The 17,068-nt window shown below is 41.3% G+C and overlaps 2 protein-coding genes across 2 annotated transcripts in view; one reads left to right on the forward strand and one right to left on the reverse strand.

The window, feature by feature from the left end:
• Positions 1 to 17,068, reverse strand: part of LOC135991890 (dipeptidase 2-like) — a 52,112-nt gene that overhangs the window by 30,690 nt on the left and 4,354 nt on the right. The window contains exon 2 of the mRNA XM_065640729.1: positions 12,436 to 12,538. The gene's annotated coding sequence lies outside the window, so the exon portion shown is untranslated. The remainder of the gene's footprint in view (positions 1 to 12,435; positions 12,539 to 17,068) is intronic.
• On the forward strand, positions 1,662 to 15,729 carry LOC135991891 (galanin receptor type 1-like). Its single transcript, XM_065640733.1, has 3 exons — positions 1,662 to 2,369; positions 3,886 to 3,951; positions 15,412 to 15,729. Exons 1-3 carry the CDS (start codon positions 1,662 to 1,664, stop codon positions 15,727 to 15,729), a joined length of 1,092 nt encoding a protein of 363 aa, XP_065496805.1.

Raw genomic sequence — 17,068 nt, forward strand, 5'->3', positions numbered from 1 at the left:
ACACAGAGAAGATTTGGGGGACTGGAAGACTTAATGGCGTCTGAGGTGCTGCGACACGGCACACAAAGCAGCCCGAGAGCTGGTTCAGCCACGGTGATCTGCTCACTGACACTCAACAAGGGCGGACATCTTTTCCACTGCAACTTACACATCTTTCATCCACGCCCACTTCCCACCTCACCCCATAACCAGCCTCAAGGCTATATGGGAAATAAAGAGTCTAGCTTCGTAACAGACTTTAAACGAGTATATATCACAGCAGGCTAAGGAAGGCAGCACTAGCATCTCTCAACAAGAGCGTAGAGACCAGTCACAACAAAGGGCAATTCGCAGTTACTGAACTTTGTTTCAAAAATTAAGGGGCTTCCTCCAGTCTAACCCCACATCCACAGCAGCCAGTGGTGGCCCACTCTGACCAAGTGCCTAGACTTGTAACCACTGAAAATTGGGATGTGTACTCTTCTATGCAAGAAGCTGTCCTGCATGCATAAATCACTGTGTGCAGACAGTGTTTGCCCAAACTTTGTTTCTCTCCTTATTGCCTGTAGAGTTCACAGAATCCCTTAAGAAATATGAGGAAATAGATCATTAAAACCAAGTTACTTAGTGCCTTCTAAAACATATGTACTGTTTCTATAAGTAAACATCAAAACCACAATAACTAAGCCATTAATCCTTAATAAAACTCCTTTTTTTAAAAAAATCCATATTTCTATTCCATGGGCCTTCCTTTTTTTCCAGTACAGATGCTCTTGGCATTACTGTGTCAAGCCCAGAACTTCTTTAAAGCTGGATCAACAGAATTCATGAATATTCAGGTACTGAGGAATGTGGGTAGAAAACCAAGATGTGGCAGGACCTACCTGCTGAATCTAAGCTTTTCCCTGTTTTTTGTCCTGAAAACACAGCTATCCAGATTGCTTTATGCTCTACTGTGAGCACAATAATGACTATGAAACAAAAGAATTCTGCTCTGTCGATAAAAAAACATATTATAGCCTTTTTCCTCCTTATGCAGCCAGTTCCAATGCTGCTCCTCACAGAACTGCACACACTATCACTCAGCGGCCGCTGCTCGACCCATCCCTTTGAATGAGAGCTTGCTTTTGCTCCACTGTTCCCCTCCTGGCGAGTAGGAATGCGTGGGGACAGAGCTGATCAGGGGTTATTTTCTGAAGGGCTTTAGGTCACAGACAGCATCTGTTCTCACTGCCACAGCTCCGAGCAGAGCTGGGAGAGCACGTACAGCCGCAGATCCAGGGACTGGAGTGGGAGGGAAGCAGAAGAGGAGGGGCGTGAGGAAGCTGAGCTGCAGCTGCTTTGCCTCTGCTCCAGGCTCCCAGGGCAGCTTCATCCTCAGCCCTTCTTGCACAGACTTCTCCTCTGCCACAAAAACTTCTCCGGCAGCAGCTGCCAAACCTGCAGTTACCTCTTGGATGAGACAAATTCTTCAACCTCCTTTTTTGCCCATTCCTGCAAGTATCTGTACCAGAGACAAAGCTCGAAAGATTCATCTGAAGAAAATTGCTCCCCAAAGGAAGGGTACAGAGTATTGGAAAAGCCAAGCATTCTGCCTCTTGCTACCACTAAGAAACATTGACCTGCCTGACAGCAGTCAGGGCTACAGCGACTGCTCCCTGCCTTCCAAGCAGCCTGGCTCCATGGAGGAGCAGAAAGACAACTTTGTGCTTTCCCTCGGAGCCAAAACCAGCAAGTGCAGCCTTGAGACAAACCAAACAGAGGCCCCAGCGTGCTGGTCAGGACCAATCAGAGGTGGCCCAGAGGTGGTGATTGTACCAGTGCTTTTTGGGTTGATTTTTCTCCTGGGAATGGTGGGAAACACATTGGTGTTAGTTGTTTTGGGGCGTCTCTGGCCTGGGGGACGCCCATCACGCAGCGCTACCAATATCTTCATCCTGAACTTGAGCATTGCAGACTTCTCCTTTCTGCTCTTCTGCGTCCCCTTCCAGGCCACCATCTACTCCCTTCCAGAGTGGATCTTTGGTGCCTTCTTTTGCAAGTGGGTTCACTACTTGGCCATGGCAACAATGCTGGTCAGCATCTTTACTCTGGTGGCTATGTCTGTGGACAGATACATTGCTGTGGTCCATGCAAAGCGTTCACCCTGCATCCGCAGCAAGCGCAACGCTGCCCTCGGCGTGGGTGTCATTTGGCTGCTGTCTCTCCTCATTGCCATCCCTGTGGCCCAGCACCAGGCCCTCATGAGTGGCCATCAGCAAGCACCCAACAGCTCCTTCTGCTGGGAGCACTGGGCAAACGGTTCAACAGCCAAGCAGATGTACAAGATTACCATCCTGCTGGTGGGATACCTCCTGCCCCTGGTGCTCATCACCTGCTGCTATGCCAAGGTGGGTGACAAGGACGCGAGTAATGTTTAAATGGAGGGAAAGATCACTCCCAGACTCTTGGTTGCTTGGAGGTGTACACTCAAGCTACCCAGACAACAAATAATAGATCCAATCCTTTCCATATTCTCTCCTAGTATAGAATACTTCTCAAAGGCAAGAGGAGGGAAAGAAAACAGAGAATGAAATTACACCAGCTCACAAAAAAATGACAACTGCTAAGTTGACATCCAGCATGACACCCAATTTCCCTAAAGATTCTTGCTGGTTTTCTCCTATTTCTCAGTTTGTTCTGTCTTGATAGCAACTGTTTGTTCCTGGGAAGAAGAAACACCAAGGAGAGAGAAACTATACATATGCAGGGACATCACCCCTATTTCTTTCTCAGATACAGTTTCTTGCAAAAACTTGCAAAAAGAGATCTTGAGATAGGAGTTTTTATTCAGCAAGAAATCTCTTCTTTTCTTCTTGTGCATTGCTATAGCTTAAGTTTTTTGTTTCCCCTTACTGATCTTTAGCATGTTTAAGACTGATATTAAGTCTATGAGTTGTGCTAGCACACACCCTACTGTGCAGTGACTGCCAGGGACTGGACTTCCTTGTCACTAGTCAGTTGCAGGTCTACCCTCCTGCAAAAAAAAATATTTTCCTGGAATTTAAGTTCATGCCTGTTTAATGAAAAAACACATTACTTTCAATACTAATCTGTTTGCTATCATCAGCGCTAAGGACAGGACAATGCACTTAGTTTTAAGCCCAAAATCTCTAAACTTCAGGCCTTGCTTGTTACAAGAGGAAAAAGCCACTAGAGCTCTTAACTCCTGCCGCTGCAGCTCCAGCTGTTTGTGCCCTCAGTGCCTTAGGTGAGACAGCAGCAACAAGAAGGTGAGCTGCATCTAAAAGGGGCATTTTTTTGTTCATTAATTGCTTTAGAAAATGTAGTCTGTTGGCTCCAAAGGCCGATGTATAAACATTGCCAGGTTACTGCCATGCCATAGTCTGGTTTCAAAAGCTCGATTTAGATGTTGTTAACTGAGAATTTCCCTGCAGTGCTCTAGCATTTCTAATGACTCTCCCTCTGAAAGGAGAACCTGCTCCAGCTGCCCCATTTGTTAGTGCTGCGTTCAGGAGCAGCAGGACAGTTACAAAAGGGTTCAGTACTGGCAGCCTGCCCCCTGCCTTTGTATATAATCCACCTAGAGAATAAATGTAGATAACCCAAGGCACAATCTAAAATTCAAAATCCATGTAAAGATTCCTTAGTATAGTTCCAGCTGAGCTCTTAATATTGAACTACATCTTCTGGAAGCGCAGTGGCTTTTAATGCTTTTTCCAAACCTTGTTTCCTGAATAAGAAAGAACTGTGGAGGGCTTAGAATTAAAAGTGTCAAAGTATCAAGTTCAACTTTGGTTGAAGTCATGCTAAGACAATTCTTTTAATTTTTGGTGCTTTTATGAGAAGTTCAAATGTACATAATCCAATTCCCATTCAATGTATTGCTACTTTTTTTCTCCCAAGGTTTTATATCATCTCCATACGAAAGTAAAGAACATTTCCAAGAAGTCAGAAAGATCAAAGAAGAAGGTAAATCTTTGGTTTAATCTGTACACTGACTATAATACAATAGATATGTCAGGTTTCTAAAATAACCAATAGCCTTTTCAAGTTCCATCCACATACTGGTCTTTCAGCTCAGGTTCAGAATTCATGTTGACAGTTTGTTATATCTTTATAGACACAGTACATAATAATGCCATTATTTAAATGTTGTATTGATCTCTATATACAGGCCTGCTAGACCACCTTTTTGATTTATTGTGCTGTAACAGAATCCCACAAATACTACCTTTTTGCATTGGCAGCCAGTAAAATACTCAGACTATAAAAATATCTGGGTGTTTTGAGTATACCTCAGCAAGCTATAAAGAAAATACATGAAGAATCCTGAAAGTGAAGTAATTCAGTTTTGCAGCAGTTTGAATTTAAGATCTTTCTTAAGGTTTGCATCTGAGTAGGTAGTAGATTCAGATCGTGGTTGGATCCCTTTGCAAGCCCAAGAACAGGGTTTTCCCAGGCTCAAGCTGTATGAGATAAGCAGAACTGTATTTACTGGGAAAAATATTAAGGATAGAATTTTTTTTTCTAAGAATCTTAGAGTGAATAAGCAAAAATTAATAGAAGTTTTCAGGTAGCAAAACTCACTGACTTCAGTGACGCAACCTCATATCGACCTGACGTGAAAGAGGAAAATGCTATTCCAGTCAGAAACATTATAATTGGTGAGTGTGCAGCCATAAGTGAAACTGCAGGCTATTTGGTTAGTCAAAGACAGAAAGTAATGGAGTACTATCATCAGCTGCCGATGGTACAGTCAAGTCACAGTCTGCACCAGTGGCACAGCAACTGTCCAGTCTGAAGGAGCATTGTGTGTGCCTCTGAGCAGATGTGACAGCCAGGGGAGACAACCAGGGAATGCTTTGATTCACCCTCAGCCAACGGACTGGCCGGTTTCAGCCGCTACCTGACATGCTAGGGCAGCCCTACAAGATGTTGCCACAATGCTGTCTGTGACAAAAATGAAGGTCATTACAGCAAACACAGCCATTTGATTGAAAAGAGCGCAAGACATGGAAATCAAAACTTTTATAAGACTCCAGCATAAAAAGACAAACACTGGTACCACAGCTGCAACACGCTATACATGTTCTGCAATATGGAACCACTCCTGGGCATGATTAAGTTGCATCCAGTGATTTATTCACTAGCATTGCAGGATCCCCTGTAAATCTAGATCACTCACAAGACGAGGAATTCAAGATACAAGATTTTCGGCATGCTGCAGCTATACCTCATAATAACCAGAACCAGTACCTCTATTGATTTTTCTTCCGTTATGGCTGAGAGGACCCATCTTAAAAAAATACCTTTGACTTCACTTGTTCAAACAAGTTAATGGTACAGCACTTCTTCTTCCCTCCCCTTAAGTATTTCCCTGGCCATAATTCTGGAACACCCAGTAGCAATTCTTGTTCCATTTGGTACAGTTTGGCCTAATTAAATAGGTGATCCTTTCAGATGAAAGAAAAATCAAATACATTTCTCTATACACACACATCATCTTCCACAATTTGTCTCCTTCCAACACCATCTGTGTAGAAATTGCTCATCTAGCCTTTCTGCAGGCCAAACAGCAACCTTAGTGTACCAGTTTCAAGTATGTCTTGTTTTAACCACTTCTCTTAGCACTTTGTAAGTGTCCTTCTTGGGTAGGTTGCATGCATACTCAATTCCTACATGTGCTTTCAAAGTATACTTGAAACATATTGAGTGTCAATCATTCAAAGCAGATCTTCTTAAGATCACTTCACATTAGAGCCTAATAGGAAATTCGTATGTGCGTGAGTTTTGCTAAATTAGTTTCCTTCATGTGTACTTAATCGGTCTATTAGTGACAAGTAGTTTTGTTTGGTTTTAATTAATGAACTTCTTCAGAAATTAAGCGAACAGCTTTTGCTTATTTTGCTCAAAGATGTTTAACAAATGAAACTTGCTCCATGTTTGAAAGGTTAATTTAGCATATATGGAACATCTAGCTTGCTCCAGAAAAACGTGTGTGACTTCAGTGGCCAAACCCTAATTGCCTGGATCCATCAAAAGAAAGTGTAACATAGCAGCAAAGCCTTCCACTGGGAGGCGATTAAATTACCTGATTCACATCTGTTAATTCAGTCTGTATCTTTACTACATGGATATGGAAAACAAAGTGTACAAAAAGAGTACAGTCTGGAACTATGACCACTTAGTTCCTACTTCATTCCTATCATTTCAAGAAAGCAGGACTCTTGAGCTATTATCCTCCTCCCATCCCTAAAGGAAGAGGTTTGCTCGGTTTCGGGGTTTTTGTTTGGTTTGTTTTAGTTTTTGGTTTGTTTGTTTGTTTTGTCTGTGTGTATGTGGTGTTGTTTTCTTTACACAATGAGGTTTTATTGGGTTTTGTTGGTTGGCTGGTTTGGCGAGGTGGGGAGAGGGTTGGTTGGGTTTTTGTTCGTTTTAATAAAGATAAGTAGTAAATTTTTCAAACACCTATTTGTTCAGATCTTACTAAATTCATCTGGGCTATATACATGAGTAAAGGTCTCAAAAGAATAATATCACAGACTAGAGTCCTTGTTGAACAGTATTTTCCAGTGAAATGGTTGCCTGTATTACCACTGCAAACAGTTTGTTTTGCCATTCAGAATTCCAGGAACTATAAACTCTCTTCTGCTATACAGACTCCTCAAGATAGAACACTTCCAAGATAAAACATAGTTAAGAAACAAAGCAAATGCCGTAAAGCTTAGGGAAGGAACTTGTTATAAACAGCATTCCACATGCTGGCTGAAAACACAATGCTTTTATTCTCTAATATAGTCTGCTTCTAAAAAAAACCCAGTAATATAATGTAAATTTTTTTCAGAAGACATGACTTATTTCTGGATCTATAGTTTTCATTTATCTTGTTGGAGTCTTCGTATAATACCATTCCCTTCACCCCCAGATCCTGCAAAGCACGGATAATGGGCAGAAGATTCATCATCCTAATTCACATTGTTTGAGCCACAAAACACAGAAATGCATATAGTAAGGAAAATCCAAATTCAAGCCACTCCAAAGGTCACGGAGGAGCCGGTATTTTAACTGCTATTAGTACACCCTGTTAATGTCAAAACAACATATGACTCTGGATAAGGCTCCAAGGAAAGTTAACAATTCCCTCTCTGTCAGTGTTGACAAGTTAGAAGCCCAGCCCTAGGAATTCTGAACGTACATTTGCAGTAAATAAGATGATTTAACAATGGAAATTAATGCAAACCAAGTTCTACTCTGATAATATGGCCCTGTGGTGTTTTACTGGCCTCTGCAGCACACCAGGGTTCCTCAATGTTTACTCAGTTTTCTCCTGTACATCTTTAAAGAAAAAAATAACAAGACTCGCAAACTGAACAATCTGATATGGGTTTTCAAGTTTAAAAATGTTTCTGGGGATGTGGATTTCACAGATATTTTGCAAACTCCTTTGAAAGGACAGTAGGAGTTGTGGAATCTTGAAGCCAAAAGCTCCAATTGACAGATTAATTGAGCCATTTAAAGCTAACAAATCAGTACCACTCCTTTGTTCAGCCCCCTTATACTTACCTACATGCAAATTATGTGTTCCTTGCTCCCACAGATAAGTGCATATACATACAGACTTAATTTGAGACATTCCCTGGAGCACTGCGTTTTGAAGGTCATACATCAGCTTGAGGTAAAATATACAGAATTCCTTCAGAGTAGATAGGTATTCCTGAACATCTTGGCCAAGAGAGGCAGATAAAGTTGCACTGTAACTGCTTTCCTATACGCTGAACTATTTCCTTGGCTTCTGTTCACACAAATTGAAGGTTTTCATATGGACTTAATGAACGTGGTGTTCAAGGCCTTGGCGCTTAAACAACAGTAAGTATGGCAAAGCAGCATGGGAGATCCTGAGATCCATCCAGCAAAAAAATATTAATCAGAAGTGAAATCTGCAAGTTGTTTTGCTAACAAGAGCCTAGGGCAGCAGGAATAGAGAGCATCACTACCAATTAGTGGATAATAGGAATATCGTGATGCTCATAGGCTTTTATGAATACGAAGTATTAAGGGCCCCAACAGAGGAGATTCGTGACAGTCACAGAATGAGAGATGTACAGATAAGCAGTTAGAACACTGCAAGCAGGCTGCTGGGAAATGAAGAGTCCACCTCTTAGTGTGCAATGCAAGTCACCAAAATGAACTGGTAACAATGGAAAATTATTTGTTTCAATCCCTCCTCTTCTTCATGACAGCCAACTGCCATCTCTGACTGCAAGAAAGAAATTACAGAACAATGAAAAATAACACTTTCAGTGAGGTTTTAGACCACTGAAGAGTAGTGTTACACTTAAGCGTAACAAAAAAGACCAAAGTGCAGCAAGAAGTGCTTCAATAAGTAATTGACAGATGCATTTGCCCTGAAACAGAAGTAGTCACTACCCAAAATTTAAGTTAATTGAGAATAGGTATGGCCTTTTTTGAATTGGTTGCTTGAAACACTGTGTTTATCACTAAGCTGTAAGCATGTTTCTGGAGATCATATTGTGTTTTGGGACCTTTCTGTTAGAACTTTTGGGGTAGAAAGCAACAGGATGTTTGCAAATGCACCAGGGGGAGTTGAATTTGTGACCAGAGGAGAGAACCTAGCACCAGGAAAGAAAAACTGACAGTTTTCACTTGGCACATTGGCTTAAAGAGGGACTCAGAGCAAAATGGTGCTCTTGACTGATTTCTATTTTCAGAAAACAGAGGATCCCAGAATCTAAATCCACAAAAATTGTTCTCTTCAGAAGTTGGTAAGTACCTCCAGCAGTACAGTGATAGATTGCACTAAGCCACATGTCCTTCCTGGGCACTGGCATGGTGTACCTGAGGTACCTGTTAACAAAAGCAAAAGCTCTACTCCGCTGTGGTGAGACCCCACCTGGAATTCTGTGTCCAGCTCTGGAGCCCTCAGTACAGGAAAGACATGGACCTGTTGGAGAGGGTCCAGAGGAGGCCACCAAGATGATCAGAGGGCTGGAACACCTCTGCTATGAGGCTGAGGCAGTTTGGATTCTTCAGCCTGGAGAAGGCCTTTTGGTACTTAAAAGGGCCTCTAAGAAAGATGAGGACAGACTTTTTAGCAGGGCCTGTTACAACAGGACAAAGGGTGATGGTTTTAAACTACAGGAGGGGAGATTCAGGCAAATGTGAGGAAGAAATTTTTTACAATGAGGGTGGTGAAACACTGGCCCAGGTTGCCCAGAGAGGTGGTGGATGCCCCATCCCTGGAGACATCCCAGGCCACGCTGGATAGGGCTCTGAGCAACCTGATCTGGGTGAAGATGTCTCTGCTCATGGCAGGGGTTGGACTAGATGACCTTTGGAGGTCCCTTCCAACCTAAACTATTCTATAATTCTATAACAGGAAAAAAGAAAAGAAGCTATCAGTAAATAACATCAGCAGATAGCCTTTATATTAGAAGTTAAGAGAAAGGTCCCGGCCCCCACACAAAGGCTGAGGAAGTATGGTATGGTGTGAAGAACCAGCACTATCTGAAATAAGTCTGCCTTTGGAGTCGCAGCAGAACACTATTGATTGAAATTAGTTTTGGGGAGGAAGGGGAAGGAAGATCCAAAGTCCAAACCAAATTCATTATAACCCACAATCACAGAGCAGTAATGAAGGAAGGGTCAGTTTTTATCTGCTGATAAGACTGAAAAACAGAAAACAGCCAAATTTTTCTGCAAGCTAGTGAGAATGCACTGTTTAATAAAAACCTCATTGAGAGTTCTTTCCCATTTCTGTGTGGCTGGGGTACACAGTACAAATGGATGGTCTGATCAGCCCTGAAAATAAAGACGTGCAGCTAGCTGTCTCAAACTAGACCAGGAAAGTGACAAGCTCTCTACCTTTACACTGCTCTGTCCACTCTATATTTTAATCTCAGGAATGCTTATTAATCTAATGTATTGGGTAGTTCTGCCAAGAATAGGTAAGTGCAAGGAATACTCAAAACATTTGACTCATTACAGGACAATCTTAATTTTGCCCATGACAAGTTGCCTGACAAGTCGAAGCAGCTTCTTTAGAAGCTTATCAAGGATAACAGCTCCAAACACAGTCAAATGCTAAAGACTTCATCATCCTCCAGAATGAGGCATCTCCCCCAAAAAGGGTTTTTAAACACATTTCCCGTTGTTTTTTGAAGAACAGGGGAAAGCTAAAAATCAAGAAATAGCTTGTTCAGTGCTGAGAAAAAAAAGGGGGGAAGGGAGCCCAAATGAGAGTCAGACCACTTATAAAGATAACAGAAGAATAAGCAAGTAAAATCTAGATGATCTGTGCATGGCAGAAACAATGGGGAGAAGAGAGAAGTTCATCTATTTATATGAAAACAAAAATATTTATGACTCTCCTAGTCTCTATTTCTCACCACTCTATTGATTCAGTGTATAGCTTAAGCACACTTTGTCTGTACAACAAATAAGGCACCAAGCTATTTTGTGGGGCTGCTTGAAAGACTTCTAGGAGTACTAAGAGAGAGTTAGATAGATAATCCAGTAGTGGCCATTGTACATGTCTACTATGGACCCACTGAACCTTCAGAGATCAACTAGAAGGCTAGCATTAACTGGGCACAGCTAGACCAACAGTCATCCATTAACTGTGCAAATTATCACAGCCCACTGAACAAACTCAAACAGTACACAAGCTGTTTAGATCAGACCTCCACAGCTGGTCAGTCTATATTAACATTAGTTTTAGATACAACAAAGTCACCACATTAAAAACCAAACCGAATGTTTTGTTTCAGTTTCTTCTATCTTAACTAGATACTCCCTAACTTGAAAACAACAAACACAAGTTCCATTTTCAAAACATGTTTCTCAAGTCATGAATTGTGTATATTATTGCTCTAGCATTTTCTATGTTTTTCATCTGTAAAATCCCAAATAGCTGGATCTCAGAAACAGCCTGACAACTGCAAACCCATTTTAATACCCAGCCCTATGTTAAATGTGTGGTTTGCTATTTCACAATAAAAGGAAAAAAGAATCTAGGTATATATCCTGTATTCAAAATAATATTTCAGTGCTTGTACCCTCTAATTTAAGCAGAAGGATGCTATGAAAGGTTGCCTCGGTAACAAGCCTAAGCTACTTAACATTGATAGAGGGTAAAAAAGTAGCACCATTATTTGCTGATGAAAGCTAAGGATGGGACCTGTTTATTAACAATTCCTCTAGTACCCACTGTACCACAGTAGGCAAGATAGACCCCACAAGACCAGTACATCTGTATCTTTATGTTCCATCAACTTCTAATCATACCAGTATATTTTTAAGGTCAGCACCTGGTTCCCCAGGTGATCAGTCTAGAGAACTTTTGGGAGTTCGCTCACGTGGGAACATGCTTCGTTGCCTCATCTGCCAGACAGCATTCTCATGGGCAAAACAAGGAAGCACCTGAAGTGTGCCAGCCACAGGATGAACCTATAGGTTATTGCTTTTCAAAAGTAATATAAACTTACTTGAGACCTATTTGACTGAAATAGGTTCTCTTTTTTACTTGTATTGTAGGCAAATGTTTTCTCTTATCTGCACAGAAATCTCAGTTTGAGGCAATAACATCATCCTAGAGAGGTTAACGGATTGAACTGGCTTGTTAACGTAGCTAAGACAAGTGAAGGTGGCACTTTTGTCTGACATCCAAACACATTTTTCTGCTTCAACAGTCATCTGTTTTTATTGCAGGAGATCATTGCTGAAGGCCCTATGTAAACAGAGCAAAGATGCTGCCTGTCCAACATAGAGAAAACTTTCTAACATGCAGTTGATTTTTCTGTGGGGTTAAACAAGTAGAAGGAAAAGCAGTTGCCATGTAAAGTACCTCTTAGCCTTCCCCCACATTACTACTGTCCTAGCAAGGAGAATGTACTTTTAACATTTTAGTGCAATTCACTCCGATATAATATCAGACTAAATGTATGTCATAAGCAATAATTAGGTTTCTAGTGTGCCCTCATGTTCTGTGGGTTTTAATACTGTTACTGAGGAAGGTCAGGATAATATGAAGGTCCTAATCGAACTCCAGTTGTCTAGATAAAGTAAGCCCTAGCCAGATATTTCACAAAGAACTATGTCTGAACACATAAGCATAGCAGCTTCTTAGAGCTGCAAGTGACTTTTGAAGTACTTTGATATTAAAAAAACCAAATCAAAACAAAAGATTTTTAAAGTTCTAAATAATCTTAGAAAATGTCAAGAGCATTATAGGGCAGTTACTAAAGTGAAACAAGAACCTGGAAGACAAATAGATTTCCTGCAGTTTCACCCCATATTTCCAACCCCTTTGAACAAGGCAGGTTACAATCATAAGACTTGTTTATAAATATTTTAGCAATGTCTCCCACTGTTCTCACCTACGGGACTGCAATCAGTTGTTACAATCTCAAATGTTATGCACCAATATCTAGTCACCTTGTATTCTTTCTGCTACGAAGTAACATCACTCTGCTATTCCCTGGAGCATGCTGTCATTTCTTCATGCTGTCTTCTCCAGAACATAATCTTGGTAGTCAGTCTGCAACACAGAAGCCTTCTGTTAGCCTGTATACATTCATGAACACAATACCCGATTGTTACAGGATGACAGAAAAAAACGTCACTAAAGTAGACTATAGATGAGTTAAACTTTCTTAATAATTTGGAGAGCCACTGACATGGGAAAGACTGCAAATGCTCTGAGAAGTATTTTGACTGTATCACTACTGTCTTTTAGGGTACCAGAGAATCCATCCAAGACATAGTTCCTTAGGAAACCTTGCTTCATTAGTTCTGGTACACATAATTTCCTTATTTTCCTCAAATTACATTTCCAACAATGCCAAGCATATGCCATAGTGGGGTGCACTTACTAAAACGTGCTATTTCCATCTCACTCAAAGCACACAGCCACAGAGAGTACCAAGAGAGGAGCAACCAACCCACGAAATGCCCTCCCAGTTTAATAGGAATCCAAAACATCACCTTCCCAAGCCCAGCTCTACTCAGCCACATGAGTCACCACCTAAATATTGCCCAGGAGAGATATTTAATTTGGCAAGTCATGCCAAATGTGCAGTGCTGCAGAAAGGTCAGAGAACATCCAGAGGTTTTGCAGTGGTTGTTGTATTTTCTGTATTTTGAGTGGGGCTGAGAACAATATTTCCCTTCTCCTAAAAGATTGTTCCAGCTTAGGTGTTTTGGTGTTAGCTATACATAAGCCTGAGTCTTTTATTACGTCTATTTATATATTTTAGCATAACAGGTATAGTGATAGAATGCTATAGAGTGCTTTAAAATGAGATACGAAATCCACAAGGTCTTCTCTAGCAGAAAAAACAACTGGTAGATGTAGCTATTATAACCAGTGATTAAATGAGGTTTTGTTCAATAGAAAATGATCCCTCTTCTATCAAAGTAAGTACACACTATTCACTTGAAATCAGGCAAGGAATTATTGACAGAAGCATTGACCTAGATTAGTAAGATTGTAAACCTTAAACTGAAATGAAGCCTAAGTTTTTGGTTTTCTCCATTTCTTTTCTGCTACTTATACAACAATTCTCGTTAGGGAAAGGATAACACCTGCATATTTTCAAATTGTTATATTTATTAAAATAACAGAATACAAGTGAGAAACACTAAATAGTAAATTTGAAAAGCACACATTTTGCTGAGAACCAGGTGGAGGGAAGTCACCTGCTGTGCATCTGATACAATACCTCAAAAGGAGTAATTAAATACGTAAAAAAAATGCCCACCTTCCATTACCATTAATATTTTTGAAAACTCCAGAAGTCAGGTGGAATTAGCTCTGCAAAAACATTAGGAAAGGCTCCCAGGAGCCCCAAGTCAGTAAACTCTGAGCCTTGCTCGGTATTCCCTGAGCATGCTAGAAGTAGAAATTGAGAGAACAGCAACACCCCCAGCTGCCTGAAACTTGAAAAGGGAGGTCCCGCTCCCACAGGCCTCAGGGTCTTACAAAAGGAAGTTGAAGTGACTTATAGTTTAATTTTATTTACTATAGCTTACAGTAAATAAAAGTCATTCTTCATCCTCTTAAAAGGCTTCCAGGAAAAATTAAAAAAAAAAAAAAAAAGTATTTTTGTTGTAACACAGACCCTTAACTATACCAGGTTGAGGTTTTCTTCAAGAAGAGAAAGACTTTTTCAATAAAGACTGAGCTATTTCTTGGTATGCATCCTGCAGGTCCCCTGAACGTTAACACCACAGAAATATTTATAGGGCAAGGGACTTTGCTTACATTCGAAAGTATTTCCATTTCAGGCAGACAGCCTGGACTTACAGCCCTGAAACACAGATGCCCCAAAACACCGACACCCCAGTCTGCATGCTCCATCCTCTCCCCACCCCAGTTTCTCACAGCCTGAGCCCCCCTCTCCAACCTACCGTTTCCTCTCAACAAAACGAACAAAACTCAAAGAATCAGCCTGCTAAATCTCACACCAAAACAGCTCAAGCAGCTCCTACCACCTACCTTTAGTCAAGGCTGCCTCCCTCTGCACCCTTCCCACAGCACCCAGACACCCCTCATGCTGCTCCGCCATGTCCCTCAGCCCTCCCGAGGCACCACCTCAGCCCTTGTTTCTCTTCCCCAGCCACAGCTGTGGGGCTACCACAGCTGCAGTCAGCAGCTCACCTCATGTTAACCTTCATTTTGGATGGTGACCTTCAAGAACACTGCTTTCAGGGAAATTTTACCTCAGGATGAGCTTTGGGGCTTGCAAATGACAGTTTGCAGCAATGGCTGGCCAGCCTCACTGGAGAGCAAGTGCTGTGGGGGCACAGGCTGGGACCACACAGGTACAATGAGCCTCCCTCAGATAATCATCTAGCTAGGAGTATTTCTAACCAAAGAGCACTGCATATTAATAAACAAAACCAAAAAACTAATCCTCCATACATTGTTTTTCTTGGTGTCTCCCCTAAGAGGGAAGCTACTGGAAAAATCTTTCTCCTCAGAAACACACGGAGTCAGCCTCCGTTACTCCCCTCAGGAACCTGTTTCCTCACAGCTAGACTGTTTTCCCCTGCAGTTACTTTCAATAGCCTGAATGTTCCTCAGCCTCCAAATGTTAGGGAATGTTATTTCCACTCTTCTGTATAACACAGTTAGCATTACTGTTGCAGCACCTGTATTGTTTGAAGTTTTATGTGCACTGTCTCCATTGCCTATACAGTTATTTGCTTGAGCTGAAACCATCTTTGTTTTCCAGGGAGGAGGGTGGTTTTTTAGCACCCTTTTTCATATTGTCATAGTTGAATACCTGGCAGCCATCAGTGTTGCTGTGTTATGCTGCCTTCACTACTGACAGAGGAAGCCAAAGTCACTCATACCACAGACTCACTTGATCACCGCAGCCATTTAATACGTGATCTTGTCTTTTCCAGACAGCGCAGACAGTGCTTCTCGTGGTTGCCGTGTTCCTGCTGTCCTGGCTGCCACACCACGTCATCACGATGTGGGCAGAGTTCGGGCAGTTTCCCCTGAACAACACCTCCTTCGCCTTCCGCATCATCTCTCACTGCTTAGCCTACGGGAACTCTTGCATCAACCCCATCATTTACGCTTTCCTCTCGGAAAACTTCCGCAAAGCCTGCCGGCAAGTCTTTGCCTGTAAGTTTTTTCTGCGGCCGGCGCCCACTGAGAAACAGGTCAGAATACGCATGGAGAACTTCTCCACCACGCACTCAACCACTAACGTGTGAATTGGGCTCACAAATTTCAGGAGGAATAGGAGAGGAAAAGGTGCTGTCTGGGTATACGAGTACATTTCAGGGCGTGGTGCAGCCTGCAAAAATGTGGATTTTGTCAGATTATGGGAGTGGTAGGAGGCATTTTTCCATCTGGCTGCTAGGACACTTGACACAGCTTGTCCTAAGGTACGTTGCTAGGCACTGGGCTATGTGCAGCAGAAGTATCTGAATGTCTTTATAGGGCCCATAAGTTAGAATCCGTACACAGTTGTAGTTATGCCCATAAAATCAAAAATAAGAGTTACACAGAAGGTAGAATATGGACAGACAAGAAAAGAGCAGTTAATTATGAGTGTAGAGAGTCATGAGGATGTAAATAATGAATGATGTGATGTTTAGAGAGCACAGAAAAGCAGTTTGGGAAAATTCAAACTAAAAAGTCCTTGAATATGTCTTTGTTTCTTAAACAAGTTTGACCATATGCGAGCTACACGTATTTTTAGCTCACTAGCTGTGATAGGGTCTCCAAGTCTCCTTGAAGGCTTTGCTATATTATTTACCTATTGGTTAGTAAAATCTTTCATATGACATGTATCAGTGATGTGTATTTCCGCATTTGGTGGCTCCGTATCAGCTTATATGTCCCCAGGTTTGAATGTCTGTGTGCTCCTGAATGTAATTACTGCTGTTAATCATGGGCTCCAGTAACTGTCTCTTGTGAGCAACAGTAAGAAAGTGCTATTTCTCAATATATACTTGAAAAAACTGTGGTTTTGTTTGTAAGTAACGTTTACAAGTCTTCATCGGGAAATAGCGTTCTCTGAGTATATCTACCCAAAGCTTTTATTGGCCCCTTTAGTATATAAATGCCAAAAGGTTTTGAGTTTTTTTGATAAACTGTTTTGATCAACAGTGCCCTACCAACAATCAGTTTAGAGCATTTGTGGCGAGTTCAAGGTTACTGTTTGTAAATATATTAAGTGCATATTACTTCAAAATTAAAAAGCATATGGCTGAAAGAACTTCATTATCTCACTGTGTTGTCTAATTGGATAACATTGTGTGCTGCAATCCAGACTGACCTGTTGTGGGATTCACTGTAACATGATTCCAGATCCATAGACTACATTACCGAGTTTTTAGAAGTGAGTTACAGAAGTTAAACTACAAATTATACATTTAAAAAACATAACAAAAATTTCCAAATATAACCTTGTAGAACATCTTCAACATCTTTTGTTATGGCCATCAGAACACATAGGAGCAATTTCTGTAACATGTCATACACCAATCATTCATTTTTAACATGTATATTTTATCAGTGTTCAGTATGCCCACATTGCCTTTCATA

The sequence above is a fragment of the Caloenas nicobarica genome, chromosome 9 (genome assembly GCF_036013445.1).
Source record: "Caloenas nicobarica isolate bCalNic1 chromosome 9, bCalNic1.hap1, whole genome shotgun sequence".
Classification (NCBI taxonomy): domain Eukaryota; kingdom Metazoa; phylum Chordata; class Aves; order Columbiformes; family Columbidae; genus Caloenas; species Caloenas nicobarica.